The sequence below is a fragment of the Myxine glutinosa genome, chromosome 1 (assembly GCF_964187855.1).
Source record: "Myxine glutinosa chromosome 1, kmMyxGlut1.1, whole genome shotgun sequence".
In the NCBI taxonomy this organism is placed as follows: domain Eukaryota; kingdom Metazoa; phylum Chordata; class Myxini; order Myxiniformes; family Myxinidae; genus Myxine; species Myxine glutinosa.
In genome coordinates, this window is record NC_136261.1 from 129430812 (window position 1) to 129454641 (window position 23830).

The following is a 23830-nucleotide window of genomic DNA, read 5'->3' on the forward strand; positions in this document are numbered from 1 at the left end:
TGTGACAGTCAGATTCCTCTGCTAAGGAATAGAGAACTTCAACTAACACTGAGGTCATAATGCACATGTGTGAAATTATCCTTAATTATTGTTAAATAATTAGTCTCTAGAAGAACTGTGTGACTGCGTTTTTTTTTTATTCAAGGAGACACTTGATTTTTCTCTACAAATAGCAAAACCTGTGGTGGCTTCACACTGGTATAAAATATTTGTTTGAAAAACACTGGCTGAATCACTGTTGTAAAATATTTCCTCAAAACAGCTGAGAATGCACCAGAGATCACCTAAAACCCTGGGCTTTAGGAGCCTTAAGGCGGCCCACGAGCCCCACCCGTTATGACATGTACTTACACGCTTGCTGCCGTGTTAAAGACACGGAACGTGTCCAATCCAGGCAACCCCTAGCCATTGGACCCTCATTTACAACTAACAAACTTGGGACCTATGGAATGTGTCGTCCTCTGATCGTCCCCCATTACTAACCATTATCACTCTCACAGATTGTTACCACCCCCACCAACCATAAATCTATGCTTGAAGAAAAAATTCACTTGGTAAGCTTCGCACGAGATAGCTTCTGCATTTTCTATTTTGTTTGGTACCGTTTGATATCAGGCAAGAACCAGTAATGAAGAGTTTTGAACTTTCTTTAGGTTTAGATATTCAAGGCACTACCAATGAAGGAAGTGGGTTCTGTTGTACATAGGAGTGGGATGGACATTTCCATTGTGGTTTAAGATGTAGCTGCGGTGCAATGTTTCTCGAGGAAAGGCATTGAAGGTGATGTTGTGATAGCTAATGTGAAAACAAGATCTGGAAGATGAAAAGTTGTATGGCTTGCAATGGCTGTATTACAAAATGTACATAAATGCTTACAAAGTGGTGCAAAAAGTTGCATAAATTAATTTTTCCAACACCCTTTCACACACCCCATTGTATCAGTTGTGATGACGGTTCCAATGAAAGCAAGGGTGTAGATCGTATTAGCATCATTGTGTACCTCGATTTATGAGCTCGGCGAGTGGGATTCCCACACGCACACAGGTGCTTTCTTGTGGGTTGGGGGCTACAGGGAGTGCACCGCAGTCAGGCAGCCTGAGTCGTAGCAGCAGGGAAGGGTTCGAGCGTGCCAACACAAACTCTGTGCGGCAAAGGTCATTCTCTAGGATGTTGCACTCGTCCCGGCAGAGGTGCCGAGGTGCTGGTGGGCCGAACCCCACCAGGACACATGGCGGGAAGGCATACAAGCAGAGTGACGGGATGGCGTACTGAGAGCAGCGATCAGACAGGTGATTAGAGGTCCCCATCATGGTAAATGCAGCTGCAATATCAAATGCGCAAAATAAGGTCAGAATATGAAAAAATAAAAGTTTATCAACACTTGTTATCCATGATAATAAATAAAACTAAAAATTAAGATGCAATCGAAGGCTGACATTTCAAATGTTATCCGAAACATCACAATGTACTTTTGTTAACGTGCGAAGATTGATCAGTAAGTCCATGGATTATTGGGTAAGTAGAACAAATAACTGGCAGCATTGTGTACATTAATTCATGTTAGCCTGTTGGCATTCCCATCTGAACCTTTAGTTCAGGATGTCGGGACGATGATAATTTACAAATCCCCTGCATGTAATTTATTGAAAAGCCTTTTATTTATGTAAACACATGAATAAGGGGTTAGAATTGTTGAATAAATGACTGCATAGAAAGGTGTAGGAAGACCTTTTGTCAATTTATAAATTACTGATGACCCCTCGTAGTTGAATTATTACCTCCGCCACTGAAGGTGGACAGAGATTATGTTTTCACCCATCTGTTTGTTTGTCTGTCTGTAAGCAGGTTATCTCAAAAAGTTATGGACAAAGTCGGATGAAATTAGATGGACAGGTTAGGTGTGACAATGACAAATTGATTAGATTTTGTTGAAGATCGAGATATGAATCCAGATGCTAGAATTTTTAATTGATTCTTCACCATTGAGAGATGTGGCCAACTATATATAGCATGATATTTCAAAAAGTTGTGGAAGGATTATGACAAAACTTGGTGTTTGAGTAGGGTAGGTGACAATAACAAGCTCATTAGATTTTGGCTTAGGTCTGTATACAGATTCAGCCTATCAGTGGGATACAGAATGTAAACTGTTAAGCTTGGCGAAGGTATGCGCTCTACCGAGTGCCGTTCTAGTTTTGATTGAACCAGTGGACACACCCTTTGGAAGAGGATAGATCGGGAACAAAACTTTACATCTGGATTTTATTTCATTTACGGAACTTGCAATTCATGAACTGATGAATGATCAGACGAGGTGATGTAATGGTTGGAGCGTCTACGCCATGTCTGGGAGGTTGGTGCTTCAAACCTTACCCTGGCCATGTCATACCAAGACTTTAAAAATTATACGTGCTGCTTCCTTACGTGATGATCGGAATAAAAAATGTGATAGAGTGTGGAAAAACGACCATACATTGGCAACTATTGTGCAGGCCTGATTGGCCGAGTAGCCTCCTCGTGCGTTGCACTTCCTTGTAAGTGCACTCTTGTAATAATGTCTGCTCTACTTGACGATCCAAATAAACCCCAAAGCAAATATTCTCAAAAGTTAAAAGGAACTGAACTTTACCAAGTTATGTCGTGTTCATACGTAATTTATATTATTTGTGATATGTGATGCGGTCTTACAGTTACAGCCAGCCTATGGTGTTACCTCGGCATTGATCATGCAGGTGTGAAAAAAGTAATTGAAACTTCCAATGTACCCACATTGACGGAATCAAAATAAACTAGAACGGCACTCAGTAGAGAGCATACCTCCACCTGGTTGGCCATATCACTCAATGGTGAAGAATCAAAATTTCGTCAAAAATTAAATAATTCTCATATCCGAATCCATATTCAGATCTTCACCAAAATCGAATCAATTCTTCCTTGTCACACACACAACATGTCCACCAACTTTCGTCCAAATCCATCCATAACGTTTTGAGATATCCCACAATGTATAGTTTTTGGCCTTATCTCCCAATGGTGAAGAATCATTAAAGAAATGAAATAATTCTCATATCCGAATCCATATTCAGATCTTCACCAAAATCTAATCTATTTGTCCTTGTCAGACACCCAACCTGTCCACCAAGTTTCGTCCAAATCCGTCCACAACTTTTTGAGATACCCTGCTATGTATCGTTTTTGGCCCCATCTCCCAATGGTGAAGAATCACTTATAAAATTCTAGTAGCCGGATCCGAATCCGGATCTTGACCAAAATCGAATCATTTCATCATTGTGACATACGCTACATTTCTGCCAAATTTCGTCCGAATCCGTCCACAACTTTTTGAGATATTTTGTTCACAAACAAACAAACAGACAGGGGTGAAAACATAACCTCCATCCACCTTTGGTGGTGGAGGTAATAAATGCAAGCTCATAATGTATAGTTTACGATTTAAAAAATGTAGTTGTTATGTTGTAGGAAGATACGTAGGTAGAGGTAAAATGCAATTGAACACGGACTTTCTCATGTCCATGCCCTGCAACATCATGTTGGACTCCATAGTTTTGAGTTTGTTGGTTAGTCTCTTTTCTTTCCTTCAGCTCATGCATAGAATTGGAGATTACGGTCTTTTCTTACAGCGTGTTAGGCTCATATAGGAGCTTGTACTTGTATCAAATGAGACCATGGAAATGGGGAGATGTGAAAAAAAGACATCAACATTATATATAGGATTTGAACCTGACATCACAGCATGATGAGCAAAGTGCTCAGATGGAAAAGGCAAACAGGCCAAACTGTTTCGTTTGACAAATTTCTGGTTACTACCTGTGATGTGGTTTTCCAGCTTCCCTTGCATTTCCAAAGAGTCGACGTAGATGCTGCGGTTACCAATGAATCTTGCACATGCGATACCACGGTAGGGTTGGCAGAATCCTGCGGTGCCTGCACCCCTGCCACCAAATAATTAAGGATTATGGGTGAACAGAGAAACCAGTTTAGAGTTTAGGTTCCAAAAATTATTCATACAACAAATTATTTGATATCGTGAGTACCAGGCAACTGTAGCTTCACTTCCGTAGATAAGATGATGATGAGATGATGAAGGGATGCGCTCTCAAATATCTTTATAAATATATAATGTTCTTAATCACCATCCTTGTCTTTCTCCAGCCTCTTTCTATTTGCTTTCCACTTTCCTTCTTTAACGACAACCCATCTCCAATCTCCACCCTTATGTAATATGAGCACTGCAAACGGTCTCCTTTTAGTCTTAGTGATCCATGCCACTGCCCTTGAAAGACTTCAATCTCACAATCACATTCAACTTTCTTTGTGCCTTTGCAGTTCATCTTCATATCTTTCTTCCCACGTGGTGGCGCTACAACTTGACATTGGCAGAAGCGACCATTTCCAAGAAAGTGGATGATGAAGAGATACAGTCAAGTGTTCTAAATGCATTGCTGATCAAAATCATTAGACTTTAATGTTACATAATCCTCTTCTTCTTTAACGGCCCCAATGATTCCCATGTTATTGTGGGTTTGACCGGGGTGTTTTTTTGGCCCAAATCTTTCACGAACCGGCTGGTCATTCTTGACGATCAACTAAGTAGTCAGGGCAGAAATTTGGAATTTGGCCATAGTACAAGCGATAGCTCGCCGAACCTTCCCGGAAAACATTATGGAATCTTTAATGTCCACCAACTAATGCCGGCAGACGGGATGCCAGTTTAACATCCATCTGAGGAACGGCACACACATTGATGAACTTTATCCTGCCTGTGAAACATGGGGATAGCAGTTTAAAACTGGGCCGCAATTCAAACCCAGACTAGACAGCTTTGAGGAGAGTGTGCGTACCTCTAGACCATCCTGCCAGCCCACTTTAATGTCACTTAATGACAAACAAAATAAATTCCAGAAGATTGAAAATGAGTACAGTATTTACAATTTATTTGACAGGTATATCAGTCCTAAATAATTCAGAAACATTCTCATCTTTTGAGCAACCTATATCGTATGCACCCAAAATTTGGGTAGCCTTCAGTGTTCGGCGTTTTATACTTTCCACATAACTCATGGAATAAAATATCCCAGGTAGCCTACGACGATCTCCTGCATGTGATTTGTTTTTACAAGCTCTACTGGAAGCCTCTACTACAAGCCCGACTCTGGCTAGACACCGTGCCTGCTTCCACCGACGGCAATAGATTCAGATCAGCACTCTTGGCTACATGGGATTTCACTTTAAAAGCTGTTTTATTTACCCTTTCCCATCAGGACCAAATTTTAAAATATTATAAGCCTCTGTTTTTATACGTTTTTCACCCAGGCTTGTATAATATAAAGCTGCATATAATATAAAGATATGTGCTTCAGGTAAATAAAGACAATTTGCTTTGTGATAAATAGAAAACAACAATAACCACTTACAGAAAACAACCAAGGAAGGCATCAGGAACATCAGTAAAAAAAATATTGAAGCTTAACAAACAAAAACTTGTATAATTTGAAGAGTCGAGTAGGTGGGGGATTTGCAGAAATTCCACCATTTTTACATACATAATATCTGGATGGCCCCCAAATGACCTCTAACTGGGAAGGCATCCAGTTCTTAGAGACAACTTTTTAAAAGGATTGTTACAACAATACCACTGTGAAGAACGTCTGATGTAAACTTCAGAAAGTAATGTGAAAGAAAACATGGCTCGGTCTTTGAAGAAAACCCAAATGAAGACATATTTTAGGCCATTAGAGGGCCCTTTTCCTGCCTTTGAACATTCATTTATTTTGATTACAACCAGTGATGTAGGAGTCGAGTGACTTGAACTAAAACTCATCTATAGGCTAAATTGAACTTGGACTCGAGGGGTGAGGACTCAACCTTGAGATTATACGACTCGTAACTCAATGAAATACTTGGTCGAGTCCAATGTAATAATGATTCCTTAAGTTTCTAAATGTTTCCTCTCATCATAAGATAACTAGATCCTCGTTTATATAAACATACAAACACAGCTCTAAACTCCTCGTGCAAAAGCATCTATAATCTTAAAGGTCACATCGCTGTCTCCGCTGAATGTCAGATTTCAAATTATAAACTTGTTCCATGTCTTAGTGACTGAAACACTTTACATTAAGATGCGTTACAAGTGTAAGGCCATACATTTGAAATTGGAAATGCAGTTGGTTTCAGAGTGGGGTCAAAGAATAACCCTGGCAGAGTAGAGAATCAATTTCTTTGTATTTAGTAGGAACTATCGTCCTTTCAGCAAACTCTCTTTCCGACATGTTAAACCCATCTGGCTGGATGAGCGTTTCCTTTAATTGCAACCCTAATGCAACGTGGCATTGAGTCCACAAGTTCAGGCATCTAAAACGACTTTAATCCACCCAGCTAAGAACAGCATTGCAAGAATAACACCAATTTAAATCAATGGTACAGTTGAGGACAAACCTCAGCCTGACATTTATATTTATAGGAAGAAAATGCTCATTGCCGAACATAAAGCTTTGACCATATGTTGGTCCTCATCAAAAAGCAGCGCAGTTGTCTTTTTTTCAGCGATAGCTTACTTACTCTTCCCACAGCTTTATACGACTTCCAAGAACACTTACCACATTACATGATTAACCTTATCTCTTTCTTTGGTGTTTCTTACTGTCACTTAGAAATCAACCTCAATAGCATTTTTAGTGAAGGAATACAAAATTTCATTGACCTCCAAAAGGTGGCCAAGCAGTGTAAAGAAAAAAAGTGTTGCACATGGTTCTGCAGTCACCTGACAACCATTCAACTTGAAATATGTACCGAGATCAGTATATATGCCTCACGTATGGTGTTTTTATATTTAGGGACTCAAACCTGATACCTCATGACTAAGAGTCAGACTCAAAATATTTGGACACAGAAACACAAATATTGTGAAGTAACCAGATATGATAATAAAAGCACTTCAAAATAGAAATGCATTTGTCATGTGGAAGCAGTGGCACATATAACTGTAGAAATTAAAGCGTCTTACACTTTAAAAGCAGAGGATTTAAGGGTAAGGGCATGGCGGTGAACCCGAGAGTGAGCGATGTGATCATCCTTGCCGGAGGTCTGGGGCAACCAAGCCACCACGGGGGTATGGAGGCTCCGCCTCAATGGGGATTCAGGGGAGAAGCCCCGACAAACTCTAGGGTTTTAGACATTACACACCATTGAAATTGTTTCCCTGAGAATGAATTCACCTTTCCTGTAATGATATGATATTAAATTGATTTTTCTTTAATAACAAACCCTTTACACTCTTGACCTCCACATACAGGATTAAGCTCATTGTTGAATCCCATTTTAAGTCAATGTCCTGTTTCCCATGTTGTGTGATACAAAACCTTTCCAAAAATTTACTTTGTACATACCCCCTATTAGGACAACAAAAACAAGGCATTTTCGGGCATGCAGTCATTTATATTTAGATATGTAGTTGATTTTGTACGATTTATTCTTTTAATTCCTTGTGAAATGACCAATGGTGTAAATAGTTTATCAGCAAAGCAAAGTAGCATGGCTTTTGACTTGTGACAGTTTAGACCAGGAACATGTACTAATAAATGTCACTTTCAAAATTACGTATGAATGTTAAATGAGGCCTTTTGCACATGCTCTGTATATGAGTTTGCACTGATTTGGTTCTGCTCGCCTGATACTTTTAACCTGCCGTTGCTAGCGTGCAATCTGTGATTCAAATAGTCTTTTAAACATAATTTTCAGTGTTTAGAGTTTAGATTAAAGAGTGGCAATTTTAAATGGTTAACCATGATCTTTCTGTTCCAGAATGAAAATTTGACGCATGGAAATAGAGGAAATACGAGACATATCAGTTGATGTGACCGAGAGGTGTTGATTTTCTATCACTTCCGTTTAATAGAATTAGCAGCCACAGTGAATATAAAAAATAAGCACACACAAATGGGGCAAATGGGCACTTCAGCTTTTAGCAATGGATGCAAAAATGTAGTATAATTTCTGTTGTGGGTCCGGAAGCAAACTAACAATATATTTTTAACAGCCCTCACATCCTCCTCCAACCCCTCCCAACATGAATAATAGTAAATATCATCATTTTAAACTTATGCTGCACATTCAAAAGCTCCAGATATGTCCTTCCCATCGGTGTTTAAAAGCCACTAATCCAGAGAAGCCGTCCATTCAATGGTAGCAATCTGGTTGGGGGGGCGGGGGGGGGTGGGGGGCTGTGTATCACACGCCCACATGGTCGGGAGTTTTCAGTATGAGCAGCTGCCCGTTTGGCGAACTGAGAAGGTTCTCCAAGTCTTTCATTGTGCAGAGGCACAACCCTTTCTCACAGGTACTTTTCCAAGTATTTTCAGCTTATTTGAGAAGCTTGGTGAGCCATTGTAAGTAAAAATCTTTATCTCCCACATACGATGTACTTTATATGATGTCTTGAGTGCAGGCTTTCCTAGGATTTCTGTGTATGTGCGCTGAGTATTCTGGGGTGGAATAAGGCATTTCAAAAGCTGAATATTATCTCATCGTTATACGAAGACTTGAATCCTCTCCTCTTCTTCGCACTTGCAAATTTTGAAATTATTGCATCAACATTTAGGTCTTTAACAATTTGTTTCTCTATGAAGAGCAAAGCTAGGTTTGACAGATGCATTTCACCTATGTTAGAGCACAAGTAATTCTTGATCCTCCTTAACACACTGAAAGATCGCTCTGCTCTCTCAATTTCAACAGGCAGGAGAATTTCCAACTCTGGGAATGAGTTTTTGAGCGTTTTTCAGTCAGATACTGGAGATATTCAAGAACTTCTTGTGACTCTGTGTCTAAACAAAAGTAGTCTGCAGAAATTGCTCAATATGAATGGATACTTTTTGCTCAATTTCTTCTGAATACAGTTTTGACAACCGGTCTGGATGCAAAAGTCCAAAGAGCTTGTAATCTTCCGGACCGGCAGTCATTTATATTTAGATATGAAGTTGTTTCTTCCACTAATTCAAGAGGTGTTGCTCAAGACCTGAGGTAGTGATCTTGTATATCCTTAGCTCAAGCTTTGATTTTTCACCTGCCATCCTGTCTAGTATGTTGAAATACACATTCACTCGGTAGTGTTGAACAGACGTGTCTGGAGGCTCATCCTCAGGTTGAGATATTGAGTTGTTGAGCTCACCAGGCTGACGAGTGACTCGCTTGACCCGAGTTATCTTGAAAGCAAGCTCCTATTCCTCCAAACTTTGGTGCAATCCGAGTTGTTTGGCTCTTTGCATGTATGCTTCAAATTTATTAGCATTTCTCCTTACCTCCAAAGTTAGAGCTGCCTTCTTGAAATGGTCAAGGACATTGAAGAGATCATTCCTCTTGGCTTGCAGCAAACAGTTGGCAGCATCCATAACAAGAAAGGCATCATCCCACATGAGAAGAGAGAATAGTAGTTGCCAGTTTATGTGGTTTTGTAGACCGATTGTAGCATTGAACAGGTTGAATGTTAGTTTTGGTTATTTTTGATCACAGGCAGTAAGTTTTAGGGCCTTCTCTATTCCTCCTCCTTTATTCAGAGCCAGACTTGCATTTGTAGCTCATGTTCGAAATGATTTAAGTAAAGGCCAAGAGTCATGTGTGATTTATTGAGACTTGACAATGGGATTGCTCAGTAATGCTGTGATTGGCAGCCCGCCGGAGCATAGGTGGTCATGATTCACCGTAGTGCCAGAGAGGAACGGAGCACATCCTCAAGGTGGAGACTTCCAATGGCACAGTGGGGGGTGATAAAAAGTCTATTCAGGCCCCGACTGCAGGCACTAGGACTGCTTTGGGTGCGATCTTGGTTCTCTGGGTTTGATTCCATGGAGGTCTTCCTACTTGGCGAAACTAGCCACCCCATACTTTACGGGATCGTCCCATTATACAGAACTCTCCCATGTCCCATTTCATACCTCCCCAGGACACCATTTTTGTATACATGATCGAGGCTTGTGGAAGAACTAGATAAGAATGGAAGGGAACAGAATGGAAAGGGGTAAACACCATCATCAAGGTGAGGGGGAGAAGGATACATGGAGATGGGCAAGGTGTGCACAAGCAGAATGAAACACAGAGAAAGGGGAAATGGGGATGAAATAGAAAAGGAACAAACCAACCAACAACCAACAAACCAAAATAAGTGAGGCCAAGGGGGAAAAATCTAAATAACCTGGAAAAGGGTGTCTTGGGAATGAGATAATTTTGGATATAAGAGATTATGGATGGGGGGTAGTGATTAACTGTCAGAATCAGCTGAGGTAGTGATTAACAGTTGTATTGAAGCCCGAGGGGGAAGAATGGGGCTGAATAGACTGGGGAAGTGTGGTTCCACAGGAGAAAGGAGGTGAGCAGTGAGCCTTGATTTTGGGAGTTTAACAAGAAGAGAGTTATTGGCACACCATGTGTACCATGCATAAACCTGGGAGGGACAGAGCCAAGAGAGGGCAGAGGGTGTAAGACCAAAAAGGAAGCGATAGATAGAGAGAGGCCACAAACCTGTCTGCAATGTAAAATTAACAGGCCGAGACACTCAGCTTTGTCGTGGGAGATCCACATGATTTTGAGGTCCTTGCTTTCCATGGTATCAAGAAGGGCAAGGTGTGAGGCAGGGGCATCAGCCAAAACAGGAGAGCAGTATTCCTTCAATCTGCAGATGAAGGCCTTGTTGGTGGAGAAGAGTTCAGATGTGCCAAGGAAGGACTTGGCACAAAGGAGGATGCCCAGTCGGCGACTGGTGTTTGAAGCCATATTGGAAATAATGGTCTGCCCAAGAAAGATGCAATGTTTGAGTGAGTTAACCTCTTCAAGTGGTTTGGTTAGGAATTAGATGGGAGGGTTTGCCAGATGTTCCTGTCAGAGAGATGCAGGGTGAGTGTTGTAAGATTTGGTCAGAGTTTTAAGACATATTCCAGGTGTTGGATCAGCTCGTGATTCTATCAAGGTCTGCAGAGAGGGAAGAGGCTGCTGCCTGTCTCTCTGTTGGATCAGAAATGATAGGGCAGACGGTAGAATCATCAGCAAGGAGATAGGCAGAATTTTTCCAAGGAATCAGAAAGATCATTGATGAAGATGAGGAACAAGATTGGGCTCAATACACTGCCTTGAGGCACTCCAGCCTTGAAAGGGAGAGGATATGAGAGGATCCTGTTAAGAGATACACACTGAATATGGGAGTGGAGCAGGTCAGTGATGCATGAGAGGAGTTGTCCTTGGATGCCATAATCAGAGAGTTTGGGGATCAAGACGGGTGCCAGACTGTATCAAATGCTTGAGATATGTCCAGAGAGACGGCCTTGCTCTCGTGTCGAAGAGTGAGGGTTTGCATCCATTGGTGAAATAGTGGAAGCAGCATGTGCAATGTAGAATGACCGGGTCGGAATCCGAATTGATTTATCTGAGATCATTCAGTTGGAGAGAAGGATTTGATGTCAACTGCAATGATCGATTCCATGACCTTGCTTATTATTGGAAACAAGCTAATTGGCCCGTAGTGAAGAGGGTCCATTTTTGTCCTGCATCGTCATATTTAGCACGCTTATTGTGGTCCTGATGCCAACTAACATGACGAACAATATTTCTGCAATCGAAATTTCATCGATTTGATCGATAGACAAAGTGACATCGACAGGTGTTTCTGCCTGCCAAAACTTGGCAGAGAGTCACTACGTGTAGGTCACTACATGATATGATCTTTGACAGTGGCGCAAACTATAGCTACACGCACTTGTGTGCACTGTAAGCTTTTGTAGCAGTGATACTACATGTAATACATTATGAGAGTTTGCTAAATATAAGCAAATGATGGGCCAATTTTACCTCATCATCGAGATGGCCAACAGAGGGGAGAGGGAGTATATGCAAAAACAAAATGAAGTATGGCCTGTTTCACAATGTAACATATTCATAAAACTTTGTGAGTCAACATTGATTGGGATGTTTATGTCTTCAATATAATAAATATGAATGATCGTTTTAAGGCCATTTTCCCCGCTAGAGTGGGGGTTAGCCTTGTGGGCCCCATGACAATCATGGTTCCCTGTTTGAGGCAATGTTTTTATGGCCGGATGCCCTTCCTGACGCCAACCCTTGGTCGCCTCTTACGATGCGCAGAGATACGGTGTACCTATTCTAAATTGGGGTACACGCCGTGATCATTCATCCCAGTAAGCTGGTACTCAATTTGCCGACCTCGGAAGGATGACAGGCTGAGTCAACCCCCCTGGTGTTATTTCAGCGATCGACCGGGATTCGAACCCAGGATCCTAGGATCCCAAGCCGGCGACCGGGATTCGAACCCAGGATCCTAGGATCCCAAGCCGGCGACTGGGATTCGAACCCAGGATCCTAGGATCCCAAGCCGGCACCCCAACCGCTAAGCCAACACCAGGGTTCAATGTATTCTAAATTTATTGTAAATTGATAAAAAAAATTTAAGTTTATGGTTTGTAAAGGCTGCACACAACGCAAACTCATACACTTCCATTATTGCAAAAGTATACTATTCATAAGACATGCTAAATGAATCATCAGACATACTACATCTACACTCTGGGCTGACGATACGGCTTGTGTGATGATCCATAATCAAGCATGGTTCAGCTTGTTGATCTGCAGGCTACAGTGGTTTACCCAGTTATGTTGTCCGTCCTCGCAACAACAGTATTATTTCCTGGGAGGGTTCAAATTTTATTTTCAATAACCTGAATTTGAAGCCAATGATGTTCAGCAAAGGAAGCGGGAAAAAGAGCACTGCGGACCTGGGGGCCCGGTGATGAAAGTCACCACCATTTCCATCCTTAAATCCACCACACTGCATGTGAAGTGATGGCTAGTGTCTATCTGCATTGGCAGACAGGTAGAAGAATGGATGAAATCGACAACGTTGATTGAGGTACGATAACCACTGTGGGAAGCAAAGGAGAAACTGATGTTTTGGGTATTTGTCTTTGTCGCAATTTGTCATTGGCCTTTGTAAGAAAAAGGAGCAACGGAGCATTATAGCCAGAAACGTCTTCGTCCTCTGATGAAGGGTTATCATCCGGAAGCGCAGCTTCTCCTTGCTTTCCACGGCAGTTAATGTACCTTTATCAAGGTCCTGTTAATTTCATCTATTGAACTGGCTTTTCATTAACCTTTTGCAACCCTGTGTAATCATAATATTCCATATTTTTGGTGGATATCTGTGACACTCTTCTCCTGGACATATCTTTATAGTTCTCTTACAGGTTTGGCCATTACTTATGGAATTTTATTATTTGGCAAAAAATTTTTATTGGACAAGTATGTTGATCACGTTTGTGTGTGTGTTTGTCTGTCCGCTCACTTATAGTTGCCTACAGGTCACAATTTTAAACTGATGTTCACGAAACTTAACCAAATGGTAGAGTTGGTGGTTCGACAGAATACTATTTATTTTTGAGGTCAAAATGTCAACATAGGCCAAAGGTCAACCACTTTCTTCGAATTTCTAAAATCCTCAATTTTCATCCAATTGACTTGAAATTTGAATAGGATTTACATATCAGCTAACTGAATTCAGCAACCAACTATTTTTGAGATCAACATAGGTCACAAGGTCAACATAGGCCAAAGGTCAACCACTTTTTCAGATTTCTAAAATCCTCAATTTTCATCCAATTGACTTGAAATTTGAATAGGATTTGCATATTAGCTAACTTAATGCAAACAACGTCTATTTTGGAAATTAGAATAGGCCAAAAGGTCAACATAGGCCAAAGGTAAACAACCATTTCAAATTTCTAAAATCCTCAATTTTCATCCGATTGACTTGAGATTTGAATAGGATTTTCATATCAGCGAACTGAATTCAACCACCAATTATGTTTGAGGTCAACATAGGCCAAAAGGTCAACATAGGCCAAATTTCTAAAGTGTCAATTTTCATCCGATGAACTTTATTTTTGAGGTCAAAAGGATGCTCTACTGCGTGCCATTCTACTTTGTTCTCTTTTGCCAAATGTCGCTCCATGAGTGATTTTTTTTTTTTTTTTTTTCATGCTTCCTCCCTCACCTATCCCTCCACAAATCCTCTTGTGATCCAAATCACGATCTCACAACACCATTCTTCACTCTATCAACACCACCCTTCACACTGTCTGGCTCCGGCCTTTTCCCAACCTCCATCGCACACACAAAGGCTCAATCAGTGCGTAGCACTAATCTCCTCTCCACAGGGAGAACATTGCACAGGAGTTGGACAAAATACCAGCTTCTACTCGTGTCCTTAACCTTCCTCTCTCTATCTCTATTAATCTTTTAAATAGAAGTATATGTTCTCATAAAAGCGCATTCATGAGTAATGTTGCTGGTTCTTATAGCTTCATTGTTTTGACAGTTTAAAATTTCCTATTACCTGTGTTTCATTACAATTAATTTATTTCCATGCTTTACTTTTGAGATGCCCTCCCCATTTTCACTCATGCTGATCCATTCTCATATGCTTCCCCTCCAACCCCACCCCAATCTCACTTGCTAACCCATGAATTTCCAAATAGAGGGATTAAGTAGGAAATCTTCACTCTCTGGGGGGGATTGAGGAGTCAAGGAGGATAAGAGAGGGAGGAAAATGAGAGTTGAAGTGAACAAGGTAGACAGAATTTGATACCCTATTTATGGAAATTAAAATGTCGAGGATTTCACAACCACAGCAATTATTAATGCATCTCAATGGGGTAGGGCCTTAGCCAGATTTTCCTTCTTTGAAGCAACTCATCTGAGATCCAAAACACCATTTATAGTAGCTACACCATTGCTTTGCTTTTTGCTTTTCAACCTCCTTTTCCAAACTCTTTGCTTTTAAGATTTGTGGCTATGGAGCCAAAATGGAATTGCCGAACTTCTCTTAGATCGCTAGAATTTCATTTCTGAATTCATGTTAAGGTTTAATTTCCTTCCCTGGTCTGTTTCTCACTTTATTTAGCCCTCAAAAAAAATTAGCCTTGTGAGAAATGTTAATGCGAGTGCCTGCGGCTGCGCCTCTTTGCTGATCCAACCATTTCTGTCACATCCCCCAGCCCTGCGGCATATTCACACCTTGTGGTGGACTGCTGTGGGCCGCGACCCTCGACCCACGGCCTAATAAGAGCCAGGCCTAGTGCAACTCTGCCCTGCCAAGCGGATAGCAGCGGAAAGGACACATCAATCTTAATCGTGACCATTACTTACTTGCTCACCAATTCCTCGCTCACCCACTCCTCAAGTGTCCAACTGTCACTTTCACTCAAATCTTCAGCAGCTTGTTCTCATGGCTCTTCTTGTGTTGCCTGCTTTTTGTTGTAATTTCCTCACATTTTCAAACTCAAATCACTGAGCTATGGCTTTAAAATCAGCCTGCCATGAGCGATTACAAGAAAAATAACTTTTTTTTTTCTCACAAAGCGAGACGATTAAGCTCGGCTTTAAAACCAAGCCCATAGTTGGGGGTGGTGTCCATGGTGATCGCATTTCAAGCAGAACGGGCGGTGGACACCACAGGCCTGCTTGCTAATCCAGCCCAACACCCGATAGCACATCAAAGAGACTCATTTTTTTTCATGCCCACCGTATCACGCCATCTCCACAGTCACCAGTCTTTTAATGCTACATCACCTCCTCATGACCTATCTTCTCCATGAAATCATACACCAGACTTTTCAACCATAAACAAACTGGCAGCCACGAGACAACTTGTTTTTAACCGTTCCCATAAAATCCGTAAATCAGTACAATTTAAGATTTAACCTGATGTACTCCTTCCCATTTTTAGAAATTTGACATTTGTTTCACTTTAATGACTCACAGACGAGTAAATGGTTCTGTAGCTACTACATAATGATAGTTAGGGTGGAATCAGATGATTTCTGCATATATAGTCATGTGAAAAAGTAAGTACACCCCATGTAAAGTTTTGACTTTTTCAACATATTTCAACATACAGCTATTTGATCTTCATTTCAACAATATTGGTAGATAAAGGTGATATAATATAACAAATATCATGAAACATTTACATTTTGTAGTCCATTGTATAATTTAAATAAACATAAATGCAAATTTCGCATGTGGAAAAAGTAAGTACACACTTGGCTCTAATAGGTGGTATTGCCCCCTTTATCAGAAACAACCTCAAGTAGGCGTTTCTTATAACTGTCTACCAGTCTCTGACATCGACTGGGAGAAATTTTTGCCCACTCCTCCATGCAGAATTCTTTCAGCTGTGCGATGTTTGAGGGGTTTCTTGCATGCACAGCTCGTTTCAAATCCCCCCACAACATCTCGATGGGATTTAGATCCGGGCTTTGACTTGGCCATTCCAGAACCCTCCATTTCTTTCTTTTCAGCCATTCCTTGGTGGATTTACTGGTATGTTTAGGGTCATTGTCATGTTGCAAGGTCCACCTTCGGTTGAGCTTCAACTTCCCGACAGATGGCCTCACATTATCCTCAAGCACCCTCTGGTGCAATGAAGAATTCATAGTGGATTATATGATGGTGAGCTGCCCAGGCCCTGATGCAGCAAAGCTGCCCCAAACCATAATATTTCCACCACCATGCTTTACAGTTGGTATCAGGTTCTTGTGGTCAAATTCTGTCTTTGGTTTTCACCAAACATGTCTTCTGGTACTGTGGCCAAATAGCTCTACCTTTGACTCATCTGTCCAGAGCACATTGTTCCAGAAGTGCTGGTCTTTGCTGAGGTGTTCATTGGCAAACTTTAGTCTTGCCCTGATGTTCTTTCTGGACAGCAAAGGTTTTCTCCTGGCACACCTCCCATGTAGATCAAATCTGTGCAGCCTCTTTCTCATGGTAGACTAGTGCACTTTGACATCAACAGTGGCAAGAGCTACCTGTAGGTCCCGTGATGACATTCTGGGGTTCTTAGAGACTTCTTTCAGCATCTGGCGGTCTGCTCTCGGGCTGAACTTGCTGGGGCGGCCTGGCCTGAACACGTTGGCAGTTGTTTGGAATCTTCTCCACTTTTAGATGATCTTCCGGACAGTGATTGATTGATTTCAAATTGTTTGGAGATCTTTTTAAATCCCTTCCCAGACTCGTAGGCATCTGTAACCTTCTTTCTTAAGGCCTCAGAAAGCTCTTTTGATCTCGGCATGGTGACGCCGCACACTTCAACAACAAAGAGCAAACCAAACTAAATGTCTGAGGTTTAAATAAGATAGGTTCCTCCAAGATCCTCTCTAACGATGTTCTAATCATTTGCACCTGAGCTGGTGCACCTGATTCTAATTTTAGGTATTTGAAGTAGTGATAAATGTAGGGGTGTACTTACTTTTTCCACATGCGAAATTTGCATTCATGTTTATTTAAATTATACAATGGACTACAAAATGTAAATGTTTCATGATATTTGTTATATTATATCACCTTTATCTGTCAATATTGTTGAAATGAAGATCAAATATCTGTATGTTGAAATATGTTGAAAAAGTCAAAACTTTACATGGGGTGTACTTACTTTTTCACGTGACTGTATATGATCTAATGCCAGTGTAGAAATGATCTATTTTGCTGAAATATCAGTTGATGTCAAAAAAAATACTGTGGTATCGGTATCAGTAATTAGTCAATGGTCAGCACCGAAAACCTGGAGCAATTTCTATGCTGTACCTGTCACCTATAAACTACAGCAGTATTAGGAAATTGTTCAGTCTGGTGATGCTTCATCCACCACCAGAAGTGCAACAACCTTAAAGTGAATTCTGTAAATAAAATCCATTTACATTTCAAACATTTTTCAATATTCTGCTTTGGTGGTGGCAAATCAATTTCTTAAGGATGACAAGGTAAGATGCTTGAATAAAATAAAACTTTAAAGACTGGGCTATAATAGCTACATCTATAGATATCTGATCTGCATGGTCACATGACCTTGGGTTCACTACACCCAAAATGAAATATCACAAAAGTACCTAATGATAGACGAAAGTATTTTTTGATGGCTACAGATTCCTTGAGGTCCATTTTCTGCAAAGGGCCATATCAGGCCCGTACCCAGGGGGTGCGTGCCTACCTCTCCCCACCCCCCAAATCACAAAGGTCCACATTTTTTAGAAGCATTATTTTTAGTCAGGTGAATTCGCAAAAAAACAACAACGAAGAAAAGAAAAACGAGAACGCAGGCCTTCCTTAATCACATCTGACTTGTAACCTGCACACTCCACGTAATCTTGTTATAACTAGACCGCCTTCTTCTTGGTTAGTGTGTTTCACTGAACATTTGTGTTAATGCGACGACTTGCGACGTTAATGTAAAAGCCAATCCCATTCAAGTTTTAATATTGCGGGAATGCATGGTATCTGATGATACAGTCCAAAACGGGTGGCCAATGAATCAACACATGACGCATGATTCATTCCTCGTATGTGAAGGTTTCATATATGAAGGTTTTCCCATGAAGCTTGGAGATAAATGTATGGTTAGGTACCATCTGTAAATGTGTGCTGTGTAGCGCCACTGGGTGGTGATGGAAAAGGGTATTACAATCCTTTTTTTAAACCTGGGAAACGGAGGCTAAAGCACTCTTCACATGGGTACATTCATTTTGGCAAACAGAATTACTAATTGGCCCATCAGCAAAGCGACGTGTAGGCTCCGCTAGTCTACCATAAATGGAGGTGTGTGTGTGTGTGTGTGTGTGTGTGTGTGTGTGTGTGTGTGTATGAATGTGTATGTATGTATATGTGTGGGGAGCTGTTATTCCCCTCCCCCTTTGTTAATTCTTGCTGCTCTACCAATTACCAAGCATAACCAATTATATGTTTTGTTTTGACTGATTGCTGTATTCTTTTAAAATACTTAGTCCTTTCTTGTGCATTGAGGATGTGTAATACCCTAATAAGGAGCTCTTGCCCTGTATTGGCATAATCCCTTGTTCCCCTTTTGTGGCCTTGGTTGCAGCTGCTATCTCTCAGCCTCCCACAAGACTTTGCCAATATCCTGTAGGCTGACACATTTATGAGTGTCCACTCCCTTTGTACTTCCCCAACCCAAGTCTCTATACAGAAAGTTGTAAACATGTTGCCACATATTGCTGACCATCTCCTTATCTGAGCTAACCCATGAGTGGCCTTGGATGAACTTCCTTTAACTAACTGAACAACAGGATGGGACTAATGGTGGGGGGACCAATGAGCCCATTCTTTCTCTGTATCTTGTGAGCTAAAGCCACACCCTATATTCTTTATATATAGCAAGTTTAAATCGAATTACTTCAGAGCACCTTGTTGTAGTGTTGGTCATTCCGTGAGCTTCAAGCGACATTGTGTTTTCCGCAAGCTTGTGTAAACGAGTTCTAATAAATATATCCGTTGCTCCTTTCTCTGAGTCCTCTGAGTCCCAAGTTCTAAGTCCCTTTCCGACATATGGTGGCAGTGGTGGGATCAGTCTGTGCAGTCCGGGACGCGGTCCCAGGCAAGTGAGTGGTGAGACCAGCTGGCAATTGATCCGGGTCAGGTGAGCTGTGGTTTTCTTTTGTTTTTTCCTTTATAGCCTGGGGGTCAGTCCAAATTGTAACCCACTCTCTTGCTCGGGTGCCGTTTGTTCCGTTCCCTGCTCGAACCTGATCCACGAACCTAAATTTAAATACCGACCGCTTGGGTCCCGGAGCAACTGACTGTTTATGGACTCGTCAGGGTAACGTTACGTAAAGGAAAGCGCCCCACGTTGGGCGCCCGAGGGTAAGGGGTAATAGATCTCTGGGTTGTGAGGGTAAGGATAAGGGCGGCGTCCCAATCCGAGGCCTACCCGGGAGACATTGGAATTATAAGTAAGGTTAGAAATATTATAAGGGCGTAGGACGCCAGGAGAGTACAGTAAGGTTCGGGTAGACAGCTGTGTAGGCGGGCGAGCCTCTCAGGAGTAGGTAGACGGCCGTACCTCGCGAGGCGGGCGAACCTCACGGGTACAAGGCTACGAGCCTCTCAAGAGTTAGGTAGACGGCCGTACCTCGCGAGGCGGGCGAACCTCACGGGTACAAGGCTACGTCGGTAAACTAAATTTTCCTAGGATGGGTAATAAGACTGTAAAGGCAGGTGAACCTCTCAGAAATACCCCAGCATTTTTCATGTTTAGGAGGTATGGCTATGACGCTGCGAGACCAGGGAAGTCATAGGTTGCGCTGACTAAGGATCTAGGTGAACCGTGGCCCGAAGGAGGGTCTTTTGCGCTGGAAAAATTGGACGCGTTGTATGGGGCATTAGAAAAGTTAGAACAGGACACGAAACACTTCCCGCATGACTATTGGAAAGTCTTTGGTTGGTGGAAGGAAGAAGCGATGAAACGACACGCAAGGTCGATACAGGCCAGCCTGGCCGGTGAGGTATCAAAACTCAAGGGCCTGAGGAAACAGGCGAATAAAATGCAGGATGAAGCGGTTAAAGAAATAGAGAGGCAGGCCAACGCGCGACTGATGCCGCTCGTTGAAAATCCAGACCCCGCGGTAGGGGAGGTAGTAACCAATCTACCCTCCCTCCCCCGCCCCAGACCTAAGCCCTGTCCCGGGGTTTCAGGCGCCACCTATCCTTTCTGCGCTCCCGCCACCACCTCCCTGCAACCCCGCTACCGTCGCGCCCCAGATACCCCCGGGGCCGATACCCCACGGCACGAAGGTCGTTACCCCCCAGAACCATCCGAGCCAGGGAAATCCGTTTGCACAGCTCGGGGCTACCGGGATAAATAACGGGACCGATATTGCAGGGTTCCCACCACCGATAGGACAGGATGGGTTATACCCCTCTCTGGTAGGCTGTAATGGGAACGAGACCTCACAAACTACCCCATTGGAATGTCAGGAAATAACAGGAAGGAAAACATTGTGCCCCTTACAAGTTATTGGAGTTAATGCTCAAGGTCAGGGGGTTCGAGAAAGGGTACCATGGAAAGAATCCGCTTTAACAGTAATGCGGGAAAGGATTCAACATTTGCTTATTGAGGACCCACGACAGATAGTGCCAACCATGTCGAATTGGTTTTTAGTTGGCGAGTGCGACTATCGAGACATAACCCATATGGGGGTATCCGTGCTCCCACCCAAGGTATGGGAAAGGGCTAGACAAAGAGCACAGTGGCCGATTGAGGATCCAAGGGCAGCAGGAGCGGGCCAGATAACACCAGTACAATGGGAGCAACTGAAGGTCCGGCTGCTAGAATCCATCGAGCTGGCGCTGTTGCCAGCAGGAGGTCCGGACTAGGGAAAAATCGGGGCCATAAAACAAAAGACAGGAGAATCAATTGGAGATTACCGGGAACGGTTGGAAAAGGCCATCGCGCGCTGGGGAGGACTGGGTCCGATGCAGCTGATAGGGCTACCCCAACCATTAGTAAACCAATATCTAATCGAGGGGCTTCGGCCGGCATTAAAGAAACAGGTACAGTCCGTCCTTTTCGGCTGGAAGGGAATGACAACCAACGATTTATGCGACAAACTGGAACAATGCCCGGGCTCCTCCTTAGAGGAGAAGAAGGATATTAAGGAGGAAATATTGCAAATGTATGTCCAGGAGAAACGGGCTCAACTTAATCAAAATAAAAAGGGGGATCGGAGTCAGAGCCACATACGCGATCAGTCCCAGAAGTGGGGGCCTGTCCGGGGTTATGAGGACCTCGGGAGGGGGGTTGGCCTTTCTATAGGGGCCAATCCCCCAACGGAGAGTGGGTCCACCATGAAGGCAACGACTGCGACGGTTGTACCGACCAAGACCATGGACGAATTAACATGGACGAGATAAGACAACAATGGACAATACCACCCCCTCTTCCCCCTCCTCCTCAAAACCCTCAAACTTGGACCGTACCAGGGCCCCCTCCCCAAATTTGGTATCCACCAAGACCCCTTCTCCAAACCCCTGGACCACCCCCCAATAGTAAGGTGCAGAATGGAGCGAGGGGGACCTGGGCCCCGCCTCGGGGTCCGCCGCAATGGCAACAAGTAAACCAGTCACAGTGGGGGCCGCCAGACCGACGGCTGGGCGGAAGGGGTGCCGTAGAGGGACGACCTATGCCCTCCGCACCGCCGGTTCCGCAGGAACCGTGCTTCTATTGCAAGCAGATGGGACACTGGAGACGTGATTGCCCAAGTGCTCGTAAGGGGTTTCCGCCCCAGGACAATAGAGGGGCCTATTGACGGGACGCCGGCGGGTCGCCTAAGGAGTGTCCTCTTATGACCATGACACCGGCAGAGGAACCGACCTTGACGCTGGACGTGGACGGCCGACAATTAGAGTTTCTTGCCGATACAGGCACGACCCGCAGTACAATTAACGAGGGGGCAATTGCCATCTTTGCGCCCCACGGCGAGGAACGTTCAAATAATGGGCGTTTCGGGCTTACCCCAAGCGCTTTCTATTTCGGAGGAAGTGCGAGTAACATGCGGCCCGCTGGAGGCTAAACATGCTTTTTTGATGACCACTACCGCCCCAACAAATTTGCTGGGACGGGACTTATTGTGCCGACTGGGCTGTCAAATTTCATGTACAGAACAGGGAGTTTTCGTAGATGTCGCGGAATCTAAACACGACTCGTTGATGATGGCATTGTCTCGTCCCGGCCCCACCACGTATTGGTGGCGCTTGGACGAAGGGGCTCTGGCTACTTGGACGCATATCATAGATAATGTGTGTTTGGACAGTCCAGTTCTGCGAGATTGGCTACAACTGCACCAAATTTCAATAAAACACTTAAAGGATAATCCACCCCATTGCACGGCGTATTACGATGCAAAGGGCGAGGACGAGGATTATCGAGAGAAGGTTAAGGAAAAGCTGGGCGAGCGCACGCCTCTACACTTATCACGGATATGGATCGGCCGTGAGGGTATAGGTATCGAGGTAACCCTATCCGCGAGTCAGCGTGCGTTGACCCAATACCCCGAAGGAGCGGCCGCCCATGTTACCCTCACTACTGCCAAGGGGTGGCCGCCAGAAAGTGTAGGTTGGATGGTGGGACGATTACAGGAAGTTCCCTTACAAGGTTATTGGTTTAAGAGGGGCCGCTGGACTGTGAGACGGCTCAATAACGATGAAGGGTTCTCGATTGACATTAAGACACAACTGAGGGATGGAGTGTTCGAAGAGGCAGAGTTGCCCCCTAAGGGCACCTATGCCATGAGGGCAGTGCTAACGGACCCGGGTGAGTCAGATTACCTCCTGGCGGAGGTGCCAGACAATTTATGGCCTCAGAGCAACGATGAGGTTGGACGAATGCGAGACGCCGAACCTTTAGTGATATCAGTGCAGCCGGGAATGCGCTTGCCAAACGTGAAACAGTATAAGCTACGACCCGAGGCCGACGTAGGCATAGCACCGGTAATTCAATCCCTGGTGGAGCAGAAAATTATCGTGGAAACTAACAGCCCATGTAATACACCAATTCTGCCAGTAAAAAAGCCGACAAAAGACAAATGGAGGTTTGTACAGGATTTAAGGGAGGTGAACAAGGTGATACAAGGCATACACCCACTAGTGCCGAATGGAGAGACCCTTATGATGTCAATTCCGCCGGACGCAACATATTTCACAGTTATTGACCTTTGTTCTGCGTTTTTCTCTGTGCCCATCGCGGCTGAGTCACAATACTTGTTCGCTTTCACCCATAGGGGGCGACAGTATACTTTGACAGTACTACCTCAGGGGTTTTCAGATAGCCCCACTCTGTTTTCCCGGGCGCTGCACCGCGACCTGGCGGATGTGGAATTGAAGGGAGGGTCAGTGTTGTTGCAGTACATTGACGATTTGTTGATTTGCTCCCCTTCTAAGGAGGCGTGCGAAAAGGATTCCATGG

The 23830-nt window shown here is 43.3% G+C and overlaps 1 protein-coding gene across 3 annotated transcripts in view; it reads right to left on the reverse strand.

Moving 5' to 3' along the window:
* The window catches only part of LOC137428489 (inactive tyrosine-protein kinase transmembrane receptor ROR1), a 296494-nt gene that overhangs the window by 31712 nt on the left and 240952 nt on the right, over positions 1-23830 (reverse strand). For all 3 annotated transcript variants that reach the window (XM_068118421.2, XM_068118413.2, XM_068118418.2), the window contains exons 5-6: positions 3829-3953; positions 1001-1321 (exon numbers count right to left, since the gene is read on the reverse strand). In XM_068118421.2, the coding sequence (XP_067974522.2) occupies positions 1001-1321; positions 3829-3953 (446 nt within the window). The remainder of the gene's footprint in view (positions 1-1000; positions 1322-3828; positions 3954-23830) is intronic.